Here is a 19586-nt window from a genome sequence, read left to right on the forward strand (position 1 = left end):
ATATATATATATATATATATATAAGCTGAAGGAGTGTTGGCCTTGAAGCTGGCACATACAATTATCATCCTAATTAGTAGGACACTTGAGAGTAAAAGGGGGGGCACCATTAATAATTATGCCTACAACTATCTTGGGAAAATAAAATGAAACGATACCATAATACTGTTTTGTATTTTGCTTTTTTACATTACTGCATATCATGAACACATTTCCATGTCGACAAATATATTTCCATGCAATTTTTAAAGGTTTTTAAATATCTAATTTTAAATATCTAATTTATCTTTGATAAATATATCAAAGTATTTTTAATCAATCACATTTAAGTTACACTGGACTTAGTGTTATCACAGACAGCATGGCAAGAATAGTTAGTTGGCTGAATATGAAATAGAAATTTTAAAAAGAAAAAATAAGAAAATTGTGAGAAACAGATCAGTATGCTTAAAGATACACAAAAAGATACATAAACAGAACCTACTCTGGTCCAAAATTTTATGTGGAAAAAAATAGTGATTTAAAAGATTCATTTTAAACCCACTGATCACTTCACCCAAATTATCAATGGGTCCACTTTATTTTCAGCCCAAGTGCTTTTGTCTTGCCTACAGACTTTGGCTCTAAAATGTTTAGAATGACTGGCTAGAACTTTGAAGATATTTTCTGCCTAGGAGTAGAGTTCAGGGCTTTCATTCCCTGTGGCCTAGCTTCCAAAACTTTTGTTTATTCCTGGAAACATGGTGGCTTCATCAACATATTCATGGCCACTTTTGCTGACTGCCTTCTTTCCGTGCCTCTGTGAGGGAAAAGGGAAAACCGCCGCTGGTTGGCAGACTTGTCATCTCCTGATAACAGGAGGAGTGACTGTGCACAGGCTGTACAGGCACTGCTCCCCTACTCTGAATACCTTCCAAGAGCATCAGATCTTCAATCACAAGGCTGCCTAGCTACATCCCAGTGCGATGCCAGGGAACAGAGTCTAGACTCCAGAGTGAGACAATGATTGTCTTGGGCTTCAAAGCATTTGTGAAGAACAAACTCTAGTACATTTGCTCTAGCTCCTCACTTAAACTAAGCCCCCATGTTAGCAGACATGACTGCAACTTATCTTAAAAGGAGGGTAGGCACTGATAAGGATGAACAATTTCATCAAGCCATGTATAAGAGAGCATGCAGAGGTGCTGTTGATTCATTATTCACTGTCTACTTTCTTCCTGGTTTGACCTTACCTGGCTAGGAACCCAATCATTCATTGAAGTTCCCAAGTCCTACTTTGCACTTCTGCCTACTCCCCTCTTACACTGCCTGCTCCTCTCATGTCTGAGATTACACAAAAAGTGCTACTTGGGGAGAAAGTGGTTTCAGACATGCAAGTGGAAGAGCTTTGCCTGCCTACACTGGGAGAATGATATGCAATCTATTTTATGCCCAAGTCCTAAGCTACTTATGTGTATGTAATATCTTGGTCATGGCTACAGACTAAGGCTCTCTAGCTTATTGCAGGCGTTTATCAGACTTTCATTATTCTTGCAGGAGCCTAAGGGCTCTACATGAAGAAAAACAGGGCATTTGCTGTAGTCTCAAGTGGTTGCTATTTGTCTCCATTGACTCCATATTCCCTGGATCAACTCTTGAGGTTATGAGTCACTGATAAAATTAGATTTCTAGGATACCTAGACTTCTGATCTCATTTGTATCTAGATAGGGATACCCTCTAGATGTGACCGTGGTCAGTATAAGCATGTCATGATGTCACTGGGCAACCTGAACAACATCTTGAAGAGCCTTCTGCACTACTGTATACGTCATCAAGTAGACAGTCTACGCTGCTGCTTAGCCTCATCCAATGCCTTCTGAACTGAGTTATTTAGGATTAGGAAGGAAGGAAACAAGAAGGGAAAGAGGAACAGAAGGGGCGGGGAAAGAAAGAGGGAGAAAGGGAAAGAATTAGGAAGAAACGGAGAGAGAAAAACAAATTTTAAAAAGTTTACCCTTTCTATGTGCAAAGCACTGTAGTATTTCCAGTTCTCTTTTGCTAATTAAAAAAAAGTACCCTGATCTATAGTGAGTTATGATATTAATTTACTTGGTAAAACAATAAATTAAAAACTGAAACAAAACAGCCTAAAAAGATGAGAAACTATCAGAGTTCATCCAATGTAGCAATAAGAATAAATGTTTGGTAAAGTTTTGGTCTCAATTTTATAGATTATACAGATCTTACAGGTTGTAATAAAAACGTATTTCTTAATGAGGGTGGTGGATATAAACAATTAAAAACTATTGGTTTAGCAGAGGTTGGTAAACTTTTTCTGTAAAGGGTCATCTTGTAAATATTTAAGATTTTGTAGGTCATATGGGGTTTACTGTTTGCTCAACTCTGCTGTTAGAGTGTCCAAGCAGCACAGGCAATATATGAGTGATAGAGGGGGCGTGGCTGTGTTCCCATAAAACTGTTTACACAAACATATGATTCTAGACAATGTTTGTTCATCCAAAGAGTCTACAATACCAAACAGGGTGATCTGGAAAGGGAGACCCCCTTGATCATTCTAAGGCATCCTGGGTTGACTGGTGGTTCATCTTATACTAGCGATGTATGAGAGTGCTTCTCTCCTACAGACTTATCAACAGTGTTTGCACACAAATTTTTGGGCTTAACCTGATAGGTGAAAAAAGGTTATCTGGTGTAGTTCCAATTTGTGCTTCTCTTATCATGAGTGAGACTGAACATTTTTTCTTACATGAAACATATTTGTACTCATTTACCTAAGAACTGTTCACATATTTGTACTCATTTACCCAAGAACTGTGTATATTTCTACTGGGCTGTTGACTTCTTAATGATTTAGAGAAGCCTTTCTAAAATTAGATCAGATTAGATTATTTTGAGAGAGTGAGAAAGCAAGCATGAGCGAGGTTGGGGAGAGAGAGAATCCCAAGGAGGCTCTGTCCTGGCAGTGTAGAGTCCAGTGTCGGCTCGATCCCATGAACCATGAGATCATGCCCTGAGCCAAAACTAAGAGTTAGACACCCAACCAACGAACTCACTCAGGTACACCAGGAGCCTTTTATTAATGGGAGCTTAGCCCTGCTGATATAAGTTGCAAATATTTTCCTGCCATCGCCACTTACCTTCACACCTTATTATTCTATACCATGCAGAATTTGGGGATTTGTGTCTGTTCAAAGTATAAATCTTTTCTTTAATTCTTCTAGATTTTGAATCATAGTCAGAAGTGACTTCCTCATTTCTCCTACGTTTTCTCCTGTTTTCTCCCAGGTCTCTTATGGCTTCATGTTTTACATTTAACATCTCTGATTCCTTTGGAGTATCTTAGTTTAAGGGGTAAGCTATGGATCCAACTTTATCTTTTTCCAGATGGCTACTCAATATTCACTAAAAGGTCTATCTTTTCTAATTACAATCGTGGTAAGCACAGCATAAAGATGAATCACTACGCTGTGCACCTGACACTAATGGGACATTGTGTGTCAATTATAATGAAAAAAGAAAAGTCTGCCTTTGAAATACCAGTTATCCCAGTACCATTTTATTAAGATGTATGCCTTTTCACTACTAATTTGAAAGAATGCCTTTAATATATACTGAACTCCTGCATACATCTGGGTCTATTTCCAGATTTTCTATTCTGTTCAGGTGGTTGCCTTGTTTTGATTAATAAACTTTTGCTATATATTATTTGGTGAGATAACCCCTCATTGTTTTTCCTTTCAGAGTTTTCCAGATTATTTTTGTCTTTTGGTTTTTCAATATGAGCTTTAGAATGAGCTTATCTAGACTTCCCCCAAATCTTGAAGGCACTTTTTATGGGATGACATTATATGTGTATTAGGCATACTGATATCTTGGTACGCCTATTTATTCAAGTTTATTTTTGTGTCTGTCAATGTTTTAAAGTTTTCCTCATGCAGGTGTGGTATATTTATTGTTAAAAGTTTATTTCTATGTGTTTTATCTTTTTAGTTACTATTAATTGGGCTCTTCTCTTCCATCTTACTTTCTAACTGGTAGTTGTTAGTGTTTTTACCTTCACTCACTTCCACAATTATTTACCTGGCTATACAGCTATATCTGAACTTTGACCCATAGAGGAAATCTGGGCCAGCAAGTAGACTATGGTCGTATTCATGTTCCACCTGCTTTCTGATCTCATCTAGACTTCTGCTGCTTTGACTTCTGCAGTTTTCTAGTTTTCAGTCCTCTTCAGGCCTTACTTTTTCTTGTTACTTCCTGGACTCTATGTCAAATCACCTGAATTAAACAAACTCTCAGTTTTCCTCCTTCAGTTCCACCAGACTGACAGGCCCTCAATCTGGGCTCTACAAAGCCTTTCCACTGCTGGTAGAACAGGAGAAATGGCAAATGTATGCAGGGTCACTGGAAACCACAAATGCATAGGGCAAAATCTCATCTGGACCCTCAAAGCTTCTTGGTAATCTCTTGATTCATTTTTGGTCAGCTTCTGTTGACCTCAGTAAGCTAAAGCAAGTGCGCCTCAAGTTCTGTTCTTACCCTCCCCAGATTCCTTTATGTTCAAAAGACAACCTTGCCTCCTACTTTGCCAAGAAAATAGAAATAACCACTGTGAACTCCCCCAAATCTTTCTCCAACAAAATTACCCTCATCTCCTTCTTTCCAATCCCACTCCCATCTCTTCTAGAACCTTGCTTCATAATTTGTATCTATTTTCTACTTACCCACTCTATTAACCCCTCCCCTTCAGCATTACAAACATGCTAAGGCCATTCCTGCTTGGAACAATCCTCTTTGGACACTAGCTTCTATGCCAGCATATACTTCCTATTGTCTCCCTTTATTATTCTAACTTCTTGTAAGAGCACTGCATACTTACCAGCTCTACCTGTTTTCTTCCTATTCACTTGACAATGTACTACTAACTGATCATTCTTCTACTCATTCCCATTATTTCTCTTATTAATATAATTATTAACTTCTTCGTTGCTAAAACTGGACATTTTCCAGGTCTCACCTTCATCTGGAAGAGATTTCTAGATAAGTAGGCACCAGTAGATGACAAAAAGGCAAGCAGTAACCCAGCGGGCAAGCCAGAATTAGATCAGTCCATCAAAAGAAATGTTCTGCCACATCCTCATCAGAGAAACCAGTCACGGTGTCTCTGTGTCTCATAGAATAATGCAAAAATGCAAGTTGTCTCGGGAGGAGACTGCCAGGCTGCTCACTCCTGACAAGGAGGATATGAGGAAATCACTTGTTCAAGTTGATCTGTGAACCAAGAGCCTTAGGCATCCACATAATAAGTTCTGGAAATTTTCCCAAGTTAGCAGTTATTTTCTCTAGCTTGGGGTCTGTGACCCCAAGGGACATTATGACCCATAGAGACATAATGGGAGAGAGTGTGGATCTTACAAATGGGTATGTCCGTGTGAAAAAAAAATATGTACCTGAGGGAAAGAATAGCTCTGTCTTCTGGTGTAAGTACCTATACTGGCAATTCACCTAGGAAGGGAGTTTTTCATTTCTTTCTTTGGTTTCCTACTTCCCAGGTTTCAGAGTATAGAGATTCATAGAAATAACACACCTACTGTTGTCAGGGAAAGTGCTAGGGCTCCTAAAAAATGTTTTAATTATTAATCTCTACTTATGGAATGACAGCACTGGCCAGACCAAAATTCAGGTTCAATGAGGCTGAAACAGAAACAAGGATTCCTACCTAACATTATCTGGAGAACTAAAAGCAAAAAGGACAGCCGAGTCAAAGCCACCTTGAAAAATAAGCTCAAGTCTCAGTGACAGAAAACCAAGTCCAAATGGGAAAAACAAGTGCCAGAGCAAAGAATCAGGGCGGACACTAGATAGAGGTGGGGTAAGTTAACCTGGCTTAATAAACCAGAGTGGAAAACACCTAACTCAGTATCTGGCATACATTTCATAGTCAACTACTTACTAATATAACCAGACAGAACCTTGTAGGTGGTATGCCAACAATAGGGAGCTATGGTTTGGGGGCTTTTGGTTAAGAAGTCTCACATTTAATAGGATGCTTCCCAGAAAATCTAGGTTTTGAAATAATTAAAATGATGGCATAACATTTGTAAACAAAAACATAATCTGAAATGTGGGAAGAGAATGTTGGTGAAATACTGAGGCTAGAAATATAGACATGGTGGGGCGCCTGGGTTGGTTAAGTGTCCAATTTTGGCTCAGGTCATGATCTCACAGTTCATGAGTTCAAGCCCCACATCAGGCTCTGTGCTGACAGCTCAGAGCCTGGAGCCTGCTTCAGATTCTGTGTCTCCCTCTCACTCTCTGCCCCTCCCCTCTGCTCATGGTCTGTCTCTGTCTCAAAAATAAATAAAACATTTAAAAAAAAGAAAGAAATATAGACATGGGAAAATAACACAGAAGGGCTACTTAAAAGCAAAGTGCTGCAGAGCTGAGCACCACGTCTGTAGGGATACATACCTTTAGAAGAATAAAAAGGGAGAGAAGGTAGTGAAGGAGCAGGTAGAGACACAGGACAGAGACTACAGGAGTGTATTTTGTACGTATGTGTGTATCACATGCCAGGGTGGAAGAAAATTTCAAGAAAGTAAAGCTAACACAATCGAATGCAACAAGATCACATAGGAGACAATAACTGGTTGTTTGTTTGTTTGTTTGTTTGTTTTTGTCACTGGATTTGACTGGTGGAAAGTCAGTAGTAATCTCCAAGAAACGCTTTTAGTAGTCCAGATAGGACAGGAGTCATATCACACAGGGAATCTAAATAACTAAAACTGAGGTTATGGGTTTTAGGCAAATTTAAAGAGTTTAATAATAAAAGGAAAAAGAATGAAAAGTAGGTAAAAACGGTAGAGGATCTTTGACACAGAAAAGGAAGACTTAAAGAATACTGAGAGAACGTATGAATAACGACCAGAAAATAGTACGTGGAGATTTACAATACCAAGGTATTTGTGAATGTTAAAATTAATGCCTTGAACGTAAGGTTTGTGTTGTGTAAATTTTTACAAAATAAGTATACATTATCCATTTAATCAGAAAAATAATAAGAGAGCATTTCCATTTTGGAAAAAAGTCAAACATAAACTGGACTTATAAGGTGCTCAGTATTTTTAAATCGCAGAGGCAGGGATTAGGAGCACACTCAGTTGAACATTTCAGAAGTGACTGCCTCCCTTCACTGAGCAGCGAAGACCCCAGCGCTTGCCCCTCACCTGCGCGAGTGCCCCCTGGGCTGCCTCCTTCCATCATCCGCCGCTCCTCCTGCTCCAACTGAGAGATCACCTTTGGCTTATACAGTTGATGCCCTATTCATGGGAAAAGTGTGTGTCACAGAAGTTTATACTGGGAACAAAACTCTCTCAGAACTCATTTCCAACTATTTTAGTCTTTAGGGCCTCTGGATTTGGAAAGGGGAAACGTCAGAGGCAGCAAAACAAAGCTACTCATCTCAAACTCAACAAAGTCAACACCTTTTACCTGAGGAGAAAAAGCAGGAAACAAAGGTCCTTTGTCTCCAGCACTGATCAGCATTCTGTCCTGGCCTGAACTGTATTCACAAAAGCTTTGGAAATTTTCACTACGTAAGGAAATAAACCCATTTAGAATGGTTTCTAGTTTGACAGGGGCAACCTCCTTACCCAGCGCGACCAGATTCCTGTAGTTCTCCAGCATCACGTCTCGGTAAAGATTCTTCTGAGCAGGGTACAGCTGATCCCACTCCTCTCTGGTGAAGTCCACAGCCACGTCCTGGAATGTCAGTGACTCCTGAAATATCAAGTACATCCTACTTAGCCAGAAACTGCTTTTTACAGGGGCCCTTTGGGGAAGGGGCAACGGTGCAGCAATGGCAGTGGAAAAGGTGAGGATGTCTGAGCTGTTGAGCTGCCAGTCTTCAGGACTCTCTCGGAGCAATCTGGGTCAAAAATTTTAAAACAATTAGTACCTCTATCATCTCTTAAGACAGACATAAAGACATGCATGAAATAATGCTTGCTTTTAGGCTTTCTACAGTTTGTTGCAAGGGGAAAACTCTCCTCATCTAAACAATTAAAAAACTGTATAGGAAATTCATGCTATAAGATTTCAGAAGTTAAAGAGTTCAGGATCAGTAGAAATACTGTAAGGAGGTGTCAAGTTGATGGATTTTGTGTATCCTCAACAGATCCTTAACAGATTTTAAAATTTCAGATAGAATTGGAGAGAAGGTATTCCAGTGGGTTGAAAAAAAGAAAAAGGAGCAAGGGCAAACAGACTTAGAGTAGAAGACATGGTGCATGTGGGGATCAGTAAAAGAAACTGCCTTGCTGCAGGTAAGAAACACAAATAAAAAAGGGTGACTTCTAAATTTCCGCCACTGTCAGTGCTTTTTAACAATCCTTTTGCTCTAAGAGATACATGATACAAATACAGGCGCACACAAACAATATGTATTCCTCCCCTTCTCACTTTACTACCTAACCGTCCCCCACCCCTGCCAAATACCACCCATTCCATGGGTATAATAACTCCTCAATTCATCAGAGTGAGTGTGGTGTTACAAATAAGTGCTTTCCCCCATAAGGTAATAGTCGATACTTATTTAATTTTTTTTAATGCTTTCAATTTATGTTTGAGAGACAGAGAGAGACAGCGCGAGCAGGGGAGGGTCAGAGAGAGAGGGAGACACAAAATCCGAAGACAGGCTCCAGGCTCTGAGCTAGCTGTCAGCACAGAGCCCGACGTGAGGCTCAAACCCATGAACCGTGAGATCATGACCTGAGCCGAAGCCGGAGGCTTAACTGCCTGAGCCACCCAGGCACCCCAATAGTCGATATTTAAATACAGTACTGGCATTTTATTTATATTAACTTTCATGCTTTGATAACATATCCTTCTAAGATATATTTCAATTAAGTAACACAGGCAATTTAGAGATGAGTCACCAAGGTACAAGAAATTAAATAATTTATCGAAGGACGTACAGCCAGTAAATAGCAGGAACTGGATTTTATCTTCAATCCTATTCTAAGCCTATGTTCTTTCCATCATACCTCAAAGATGTGTTTTCTGCTTCTACAAATATCTTCCCTCTTGTGACTTTTATTTCTAATTTCTATTCTACTTTCTCCATGCCTCTTCCGTGCAGTACCAGGGTGAGGAAAACTGAATTTATTATAGTCCACATCCTTTAATACCTGCATTTGTAGTTCTTTTTTGGCTGTTTAATTAGTACTTTCTCTTTCCTTCTGTAGCTTCTAATAATGATTCTGCACTTGGCTGCCTGTTTCTTCTATTTTCTTCTTACTTTTAGGTAGATAATATGTTAGTATTAATATGGTTTAGAAACAAAAACATATAAAAAAGTAGTAAAAACAATTTCTCTCCCAGGCTTCTTTCCTCTCTATCCAGCTCTTACCCCCAAAAGATAGTTGCTATTTATAAATTTTAGTGTATTTTCCCGGGATTCTTTATGCAAATATAGATTATTTCCTCCCACTTTTTTTTTACCTCAAAGGTAACATACTGTATACATTATTTTTAAATTTTTCTTTTAAGTTTATTTATTTTAAGTTTATTAACTTGAGAGAGTGAGATTGTGTGAGCAAACAGGGAGGAGCAGAGACAGCGGGAGAAACAGAATCCCAAGCAGGCTCTGCTCTGTTGGCACAGAGCCCTATTTGGAGCTTAAACCCACAAACTGTGAGATCATGACCTGACCTGAGATGAAGAGTCGGATGCTTAACTGATTGAACACCCAGGAGCCCCTTATTATAGTTTTTAAACTTAAAATTTTTTGACATGATTTCAGACTTAAAGAAAAGCTGCAATAATTTAAAAAAAATTCCTCCCTCTCCTCTTCCTTTTTCTCTCTATAATTTTTCTGGACTGTTTAAGAGTAAGCTGCAGACATGATGCCCCTTTACCTCTAAAAAAATTCAGTGTTTACTCTCTAAAAACAAGGAATTCTCTTACATAACAATAGCACAATGATCAAAATCAAGAAATTAGCACTGATACAATACCATTGTCTAAACTATACACTAAATCAGATTTCACTAACTGTCCTAATCATGTCCTTTAAAACAAAAGAAAATTCAAGACCATGTGCTACATTTGTCTTCTATCTTTTGTCTCTTTTACTCTGCAGCAGTTACTGAGCCTTTCTTTATATTTCATAACACAGACATTTGGAAAAGTATAGGCTAGTTATTTTGAGAATAAAAGTGTCTCATGAGTGGATTCACAGTATCCACTTTTGGCAGAGGTAGTACACATTATTGACTAGTTATTATTGACCAGCAATTTTGATAATTTGGTTAAGGTCATTATCTACCAGGAATTTCTACTAGGAAATTGCTATTTCACCTTGAAATTATTAAGTATCTTGTGGGGGAGATACTTTGAGACTGTGTAAATATCTTGTTCTTCCTCAAACTTCCATCCCCTAGATTTAGCACTGATACTTGCCTGAATCAATTACAATTACAAACATTGCTTACTTTTCTAATGCCATCATTTGTTGTATTAGTTGTTTTTCTACTGTTAAGAGGTTTCCCTTCTCATTCTTTCATTAATTTGTATCAGGTGGATTTATTTTATTTTATTCAGTAAGTTATAATCATTTACTATCACTATTTTAATGCTCAGATTGTCTTGGATTTAGCCAGTAGGAGTCCATCAAACTGGCCTCTGTGTCCTTTGACATTTCCCTATGATTCTCTGAGCACTTTACTTTTTGGGAACAGAAATATGTTCTTTCAAGGTACATTTTGTGCTCTTCTGCCCCAAGGCTGGAATTACCCATTTCTTCAAGGATCCATGGTTCCTTCTAATGGTCAAACACTGAGTGGCTCTGCTTCTAAACAAAGGATCTGCAGGGTTGGTATGTATCATGATCTGTTCTATTGGTCAAATACTGAATGTTATGTCTAGTTCCTTTTAATGGAGAATGGCATTGAAAAACCAAGATCTGGGCTCTAGGTGTGTTCAATGATCCCGGAATATTACTGCCTCTAGACCTTTTCAGGGGTTGTGCCCAGGAAACAGAGGTATGTACACAATGATGTACGTATATGTGAACACAAACACGGCTCCATAACCATTTCTATATTTAGCTCTATGTATTATGAGATCACACTGATACCTCTAATTCCAATCCAACATGGCTGAGTTTATCCTCTCTTTTCATGCTAACTCATGCCTCTGCACAAAAGAAACCTATAACTTAAAGTTCCATATTTACAGTTGCTTTGCTTTTAGTCTCTGAGTAGAGCCCAACTATTTAGATTTAAAGATTAACTCCTTTTCCTGCCTGATTCCTTAAGTGTGGTTATGTCAGTAATTTGAAATACAGTTTCGTTTGTTTCTGCTTGCATTCAGTTGAAGGCCCTCCCCCTCAAACCCTCTCCCTCTCCCTGCCATTCTCTTTCTTTTTCATCCATTCTCATTCAAGCCCTACTGGCAACCAATCTCAGACTAAATTTCAACCTGGTGTTCCTTTTTGCTCAAATGAGCAAATACACGTGTATGTATGTTTTTATTTCCTCTTCTTTCTTCCACAAAAAAATAGTGCACTATAGAGAACTCTTGCATTTTTATTTTTTCACTGAACAGTTTCTCCTAGAAATTCCTCCACATCAGTTCATGGTTATCTACCTCATTCTCTTTCATGGCTGCAAGGAACTTTATTGTGTGAATGTTGCACAACTTATTTAACTAGTGTATTAAAAACATTTTATCTATTTTCTACTCTTGCTATTATAAATAATGCTGCAGTGAATTATCTTGTGTGTATATTATTTTGCAACTGTGAACAAATCTGTCTGAAGAATCAATTTCCCAAAATAGGGTATCTAGGAAAAGAATATATAAAATCTGTAATTCTGATATATATTGTCAAACTGATCTCTTATAAGGGTTCTATCAATTTACACACTATAACAATCTATTGTTGCATAACAAACTACCCCAAAGTTTAGTAGCTCAAAACAACAATCATTTATTTTATTTACAAAATCTGCAATATGGGCAGGACTTGACGGGACTAGCTCATCTTTGTACCATTTGGTTTCAGCTGGAGTGGCTAACTTTGGGCTGTAGGATTCACTTTTAAGATGGCTTGCTCATATGGCTGACAAGTTGGTACTGGCTGTCAGATGGGTGCTCAGACAGGAACCTCAGTTTCTCTCTGCATGGGCCTCTCAACAAGCTGACTTCTTCATGGAATAGTAGTTGGATTCTGAGTGCAAAATTCCCAAGAGGGCCACCTTTATGACCAAGTTTCAGCAGTCACATTGTTCACTTTCACTATAGTCACAAGCCTACGAACCTGCCCAGATCCAAAGGGAAGGGTTTTTTTTTTTTTTTTGAGGGGGGTGGGAGACAGAGAGAGAGGCAGAGGGAGGGGGAAGAGACAGAATCTTAAGCAGGCTCCACACTCAGCACAGAGTCCCCCTCAGGGCTCAATCTCACAACAGTGAGATCATGACCTGAGCTGAAATCAAGAACTGGATGCTTAACTGACTGAGCCACCCAGGCTCAGATGGAAAGTTTTTAAGTCAGATTATCAGAAGAGCCTGTGGGATGGGAGAAATCATGTCATTTTTGGAAAATACTCTCTGCCACAGTCTACCTTCTAGAATATAAAAATTCACATCTCTCCCATATGCAAATATACCCATCTTCTTCCCATAAACCCCCAGGTTTCATTCCATTATGACATCAATTTGAAGTCCAGGATCTTGTCACCTAAGTTAGGTCCACACACAGATAAGAATCTTGGAGTGTAGTTCCTCAGGCATGGTTCCTTGAATTTCTCTCTATACTACGACCTGTGAACTAAAGAAATACTTATTTGGTCCCATCCTCAAGTCCTTCCCTAGCCACCCCCCCAATTTACAATGGTAGGAATAGCACAGAAATAGTCACTGGAGGTATTTCAAGTAAACAGCAATTCGTTGTGGGTCTAATACGTAGGTGAACTGTGCACATGTTGAGTGGTGTGAATGGGAAAGGTTCATTTTCAAACCCTGTAACTCTTGGCTTCTTTATATTTAACAGTCCTTTTTTAGCTGATATTTTTCCTTTTGTATTTTACTTTAGGTAGCCAAAAGCCTAAAACAATTGGGACTTTCAATCTTCTACCTGAAAATCTTCTTAGATATTTGAGTTCATTAAGTATATTTCCTATTTTCCTTATTATGAAAGTGACAACATTGCCCATTATTTCTTCTTTGAGGATGTTGGTTCCTCTTCAGGTGGGATTCTCCAAGGGCCGTCTGGCTTCTTTCATGGCAAAGTAGAGCAAGCATCTCAAAACAATGAGGTGGAAGGCTTATTGCTTTTTGACTTGCCTTTGAAGTCACAAAGCTTTACTTCCACTGGTCACAGACCTGCCCAGAGTCAACAGAGGGAACATAGACTTCAATGTCTCTTGATGCAATAAGTATCAAAGTCACACTGTTAACAAAGTGTTTCTGATGGGAGACGTTTGGCCATTTTCCTAAAAATGCAATCTACCACACACTCATACCAGCAGAGTAAGAGGGTGCCTGTTTCCCCAAAGCTTTGCCAAAAGATTATGTTACAGGCTTGTGGAAAGTATCAAACTCATGGCACATATGAAGCTTGGTGATAAAATATCAAGCTTTTTCTAGTTTTAATTTAAATTTTCTCTTGTTATGAGTATAGATGACATTTTTCTTGTGTTTAAGATGTATCTGAATTTTCTTTCCTGTGAATTATCTTTTTATGTTATGCATATTTTTTATTAGATTCATAATCTCTTATTGATTTAGAGGAGTGTTTATATATTTCAAAAATTAGCCCACTGTTAATTTGAGTGGCAAAATGTTTTTCATCATTGGACAATGTCTTTTTACTCTGTTTATAGTTTTCTTATCATGCAGATTTTTTGGATATTTTTAAGGAGTTGAGTCCATCAATCTTTTCTTTAACAGCTGCTGGATTCCCAGTAATTATAAAACCTTTTCTCACTGAAGGAATTCTCCCATTTTTTAAATTGATGCCTAATTGAGATACATTATATCAGTTTCAGGTATACAACATAATGACTTGACATCTGTATACATTGCAAAATGATCACTACATTAATTCTATTTACTACATCACCATACAAAGTTACCACACGTTTTTTTCTCGTGATGAGTTTTACTTTCTTAGCAACTTTCAAATTTGCAATAAAATATTGACTATATCCGCCCCCATACATTATATCCTCATGACTTATAACTCAAAGCTTGTATTTCTTGATCTCTTTCACTCTTTTTGCCACCTCCCAAATCCCCTCCTCTCTGGCAACCATCTATCTGTTCTCTGTATCTATGAGTTTTGGGGGGGTTTTTGCTTCATTTGTTTTGTTTTTTAGATTCCAGATATAAGTGAAGTTATGTAGTATTTATCTTTCTCTGACTTATTTCACTTAGCTTAATACTCCTGAAGTCCATCTATGTTGTCACAAATGGCAAGACTGCATTTTTTATGGCTGACTAGTATTCCGTGGTGTACATACATATACATAGATATACACATACAGCTTCTTTTTTTAATGTTTATTCATTTTTGAGAAAAAGACACAGAGCGCAAGCAGGGGAGAGGCAGACACAAAATCTGAAGCAGGCTCCAAGCTCTGTCAGCACAGAGCCCAACACAGGGCTCCAACCCATGAACTGCAAGATCATGACCTAAGCCAAAGTGGAATGCTCAACTGACTGAGCCACCCAGGCATCCCTACATCTTCTTTATCCACTGATGGGACATTTAAGCTGATTCCATATTTTGGTTATTACAAACAATGCTGCAAAGAAGTTGGGGGTGCATATATCTTTTTGACTTTGTGTTTTTGTTTTCTTCATATAAATACCCAGAGGTGGAACTGCTGGATTAGATGGTAGTTCTATTTTTAATTGTTTTTAGAGTTTATTTATTTTGGGGTGGGGGCACAGAGGGAGGGAGAGATCACATATGTGAACCAGGCAGGGGCAGAGAGAGAGGGAGAGAGAATCTTAAGCAGCTTCTGTGCTGTGAGCACATATCCCGATGCAGGGACTTGATCTCATGAACCGCAAGATCATGACCTGAGCCGAAATCAAGAATTGGACCCTTCACCGCCTGAGCCATCCAGGTGCCCCTATTTTTAATTTTTTGAGGAACCTCTGTACTGCTTTCTATAGTGGCTGGACAGATTTACATTCCCACCAACGGTGCACAAGGGTTCCCTTTTATCCACAGCCTTGCCAACGCTTGTTAGTTTTTGTCTTCCTGATAGTAGTCATTCTGACAGGTGTGAGGTAATACCTCATTGTGGTTTTGGTTTACATTTCCCTGATAATTAGTGATGTTACGCATCTATTTTTTCATGTGCCTACTGGCTTTCTGTATGTCTTCTTTGGAAAAATGTCTATTCAGACCCTCTGTCCATTTTTAAAATCAGAGGGCTTGCTTTTTTGTTCCTGGACTGTAGAAGTTCTTTATTATGTTCTGGAATTTATCCCCTTATCTGATATGTGATTTGCGAATATCTTCTCTCATTCAGTAGGTTTCTTTTTATTTTTCTTATTTAAAAAATGTTTATTTATTTTTGAGAGGAGAGAGCAAGCAGGGGAGGTGCAGAGAGAGAGGCGGACAGAGGATTTGAAGCGGCCTCGGCACTGACAGCAGGGAGTCAGATGGGGGCTTGAACTCACCCGTGAGATCACGACCTGAGCTAAGGTCAGACACTCAACTGATGGAGTCACCCAAGTGACTTAATAGGTTCCTTTTCAATTTTGTTGATGGTTTCTTTCACTGTGCAGAATCCTTTTATTTTGATGTAGTCCCGTTTGTTTATTTTTGCTTTTGTAGCCATTGTTTCTGGAGTCAGATCCCCAAAAATATCACTAGGACTGATGCCAAGCAAGGAGCTTACCACCTTTGCTATCTTCTAGCTGTTTTATGGTGTCTGGTCTTAAAACTTCCATTTTTCCTGTAATACTTTTAAGGCTTAATTTTTCACATTTAAATCTCAGATCCACTTGAAGACTATTTTTTTTTTGTCTTCCAAGTTTTAAATTCCACATAGTCAACATACACTGTAATACTAGTTTCACGTGTAGGATTCGGCGATTCATCACTTACATACAGTACCCAGTGCTCATCACAAGCTCCCTCCTTAACACCCATCACCCTTTTAACCCATCCTCCCACCCACCTCCCCTCCAGCAACTCTCAGTTTATTCTCCACAGTTAAGGGTCTGCTTTAGGTTTGTCTCTCTCTTGTCCCCTCCACTCCCCACCCCATGTTCATCTGTTTTGTTTGAAGACTATTCTGATGTAAAGTATGAGGTATGGATTCAACTTTACCTTTTTCCAGATGGCTCCCCAGAAATGCCAACATCAATTATTTAATAAGCTATCTTTTCACCACTGGTTTGAGATGCAATCTTTACCATATGAAAATTTCTATTTTTCCTTTTTTTTAAGTTTATTTATATATTTTGAAAGAGAGAGAGAGAAAGAGGATCCCAAGCAGGCTCCACACTGTCAGCACAGAGCCCAACACTGGGCTCTAATTCATAAACTTCAAGATCATGACCTGAGGAGAAACCAAGAGTTTGGACCCTTCTTAACTGACTAAGCCACCCAGGCACCCCACAAATTTCCATTTTTCAACAAATATTCAGTGCTTCCTTATGCGACAATCATGGTGCTTGAGTGTCCCAGACTCTGGGTCTGGAGTTCTCTCTTGTCCAGCAAGAGAGCAGGTTGCAGGATTAAAATGCAAGAGAGGCTAATGTTCGAGAGGAGATAAGGGTCCTGAGTAAGGGCTCTTGCTCTTTTTTTATTAAAATCAGAAGTCTAACAAGTGTGATGGGCATGCACAAAGAGACAATGAAACCGTGAACATGAACTCACAGGCGTGGGGAAAGGGGGGTTTGGGAAATACACGGTGTTAGGGGTTTGGGTCAATACAAAATTAAATTCTAGTGCTGGGTGGAAGATTGTTCACAGCAAACATGAGGCACCGCCTCTGTTTACTTGAACTGGTCTAGGGGACAAGACAGAGCATGCTACCTCAGGGTCAACAAGGCACCCTTCTTCTGCTAATTAGCTCTGATCCGGGCAACTTCACCCTTTTGCCGTCCATAGCCCTATTTACCGATTTATCTATTTTGGTCCTTCCTTCTTGTGAAAGCAGCTTTCTGCTAAAAGTTGGGGGGTGGCATTTCTGCCCTGACACCTAACCTTGTTTATCTCATTTTGGATCTTTTCATCCCGAGATTTCCTATTCCCGTACCTTTGTCCTAGCTGGGGCCTCTGCCTGGTTTGCCTAATCTTATTTACCTAATCTTGTTTACTCAAACTTGGGTGTGTACATCCTATCCTATGGTTTTCTTTTTCTTTATTCCTTGTTAACCCATCAGTGCAAGCTCAGGGAATTCCTAAGCTTTTCCTCACAGTTGAGATACACCAGTGGGAGGAAAAAATGACCAGAATTCCCCACCCTTATGAAATTTACATTCTAGCAAGATAAAGTGGACAAAAAACATAATATTTTGGGTAAATTATAGAGTCTGTTAGAAAATAAGAGTAGAGTAAGAGGGCTTGACAAGGTGGGGTTGAGGCAGTTGCAATTTAACATAGGATGGTCAGGAAAGATGTCACTGGAGAAGTGACATTGGAAAAAAGACCTGCAAAGTTAGTACAAGGGTCCTAAGGTGAGGGTGTGTGTGGCATGTTCAAGGAAGAATGTGGCCATGGTGGCTATGGTGGAGTGACAAAGGGTAGAAAAATGGATGATGAAGTCTGAGAGGTAACAGGCCCAGATTCTGTAGGGCCGTTTAGGCCACCATGAGGACTCTGACTTTTACTCTGAGTGAAATGGGAGCCATGCATTTTGAGCAGATTAGTGACATGATCTGATATACCATTACCCTGCCTGCCACTTCCTGGGCTACATTTTTTTTTAATCACCTCTTTTCTTCTTTTGCCTTTATCAGTCTTACTAATCTCTGCTGTTTCCCAAAGCAAAGCCCTCAAATCCATTTATTTTTCTCCACCTAGGTTTTTTTAAATGTTTATTATTTGCTTTTGAGAGAGAGAGAGAGCATGAGAGGGGCAGAGAGAGAGGGAGACACAGAATCTGAAGCAGGCTCCAGGCTCCCAGCTGTCAGCACAGAGCCAGATGGAGGACTCGAACCCACAAACCATCAGATCATGACCTGAGCTGAAATCAAGAGTCAGTCACTTACATGACTGAGCCACCCAGGTGCCCCTGAACCATCTTCTTAACATAGTTGTCATGTTCCCTCACACAGCCCCACGTTGGGGCGTCACTTGTCCAGTCCCTTGCCCCGGCCGGCGGAGTGGTAAATCCTTGCGGGTTCGTTCCTGAGGGAGGGAGAGACAGTAGGGCAGGAAGGGGAGCACAGAGAGTGAGGCAAGACAAGCGTTTTCTGATCAAGCCTCTTCTTCTTTATTGAGAAAACACCGTATCTCATAAAGGTTTCGAGGCAGGAAAACAAGGCAGCTGACCTAGGTCGGTTTCTAGGAAACAGGGTTAAGGGATTAAGGCTGGAGTAAAAGAGGAACCAAACTAAGGTTTTTAGCACACCACCCTACCGGTAGGCAATTGATCTTTGTTTTTCTGGCTTCTCCTGACAGGGAGTGGCGCTCCCCTGCCTATTTTTGTAACTCCCCTCAGGGAGTGACATTTCCGGCTAGCAAATGGCCAAGCAGCTGAATCTTTGCAGCTTCCCACACATAGTAAATGGTTCTGGAGAATTAAAACAAACTTCTTTAGCTAGAGATGCCAAGAAGCAGGTATATCACCTTAGTTTTTGATGTCTTTCTATTCCTGTCTGTGGGGAGCCTTATAATTAAGAATAAATTGAATAAATCTATTCCCTGCAACCCAAAGGTCCCAAAGCACTAATGTACCAAATAAATGTTCAGCTCCAGCTGACAGTGTTATTGTCCCTGCTCTTGCACGAGTTTTATTTCCTGTCTGAAGCACTCCTGTCTACTTCAGTCTCCAAATTCTACCCAATATCAGCACAAATTCAAACTCCATCTTCTCCATGAAGTCTACCCTCATCCTTCCAGTCTCAAACAGATTTCTCCCTTCTCTGAGTACCCATTGTACTTTGTTGCATTCTACACTCATAGGAGCATCCAATATTACACTTTTTTATTTTTTTATTTTTTCCATAATATTTTATTGTCAAATTGTTTTCCATACAACACCCAGTGCTCTTCCCCATAAGTGCCCTCCACCATCACCACCACCTCTTTTCCCCCCCCTCCCCTTCAACTCTCAGTTCATTTTCAGCATTCAATAGTCTCTCAAATTTTACATCCCTCTCTCTCCCCAACTCTCTCTCCTTCCTCTGCTCCCCTGTGTTCTCCATTAGGTCTCTCCTGTTTTCCTGTTAGACCTATGAGTGCAAACATATGGTATCTGTCCTTCTCTGCCTGGCTTACTTCACTCAGCATGACACTCTCAAGGTCCATCCACTTTCCTACAAATGGCCATATGTCATTCCCTCTCATTGCCATGTAGTACTCCATCGTGTATATATACCACATCTTCTTG

At 39.5% G+C, this 19586-nt stretch overlaps 1 protein-coding gene across 1 annotated transcript in view; it reads right to left on the reverse strand.

Annotated features, from left to right (window-relative positions):
* ZNF713 (zinc finger protein 713) overlaps positions 1-19586 on the reverse strand; it is a 43154-nt gene that overhangs the window by 4032 nt on the left and 19536 nt on the right. The window contains exons 3-4 of the mRNA XM_029949100.1: positions 7654-7780; positions 7228-7320 (exon numbers count right to left, since the gene is read on the reverse strand). Of these exons, the coding sequence (XP_029804960.1) occupies positions 7228-7320; positions 7654-7780 (220 nt within the window). The remainder of the gene's footprint in view (positions 1-7227; positions 7321-7653; positions 7781-19586) is intronic.

This window comes from Suricata suricatta, chromosome 8, assembly GCF_006229205.1.
Source record: "Suricata suricatta isolate VVHF042 chromosome 8, meerkat_22Aug2017_6uvM2_HiC, whole genome shotgun sequence".
Lineage (NCBI taxonomy): Eukaryota > Metazoa > Chordata > Mammalia > Carnivora > Herpestidae > Suricata > Suricata suricatta.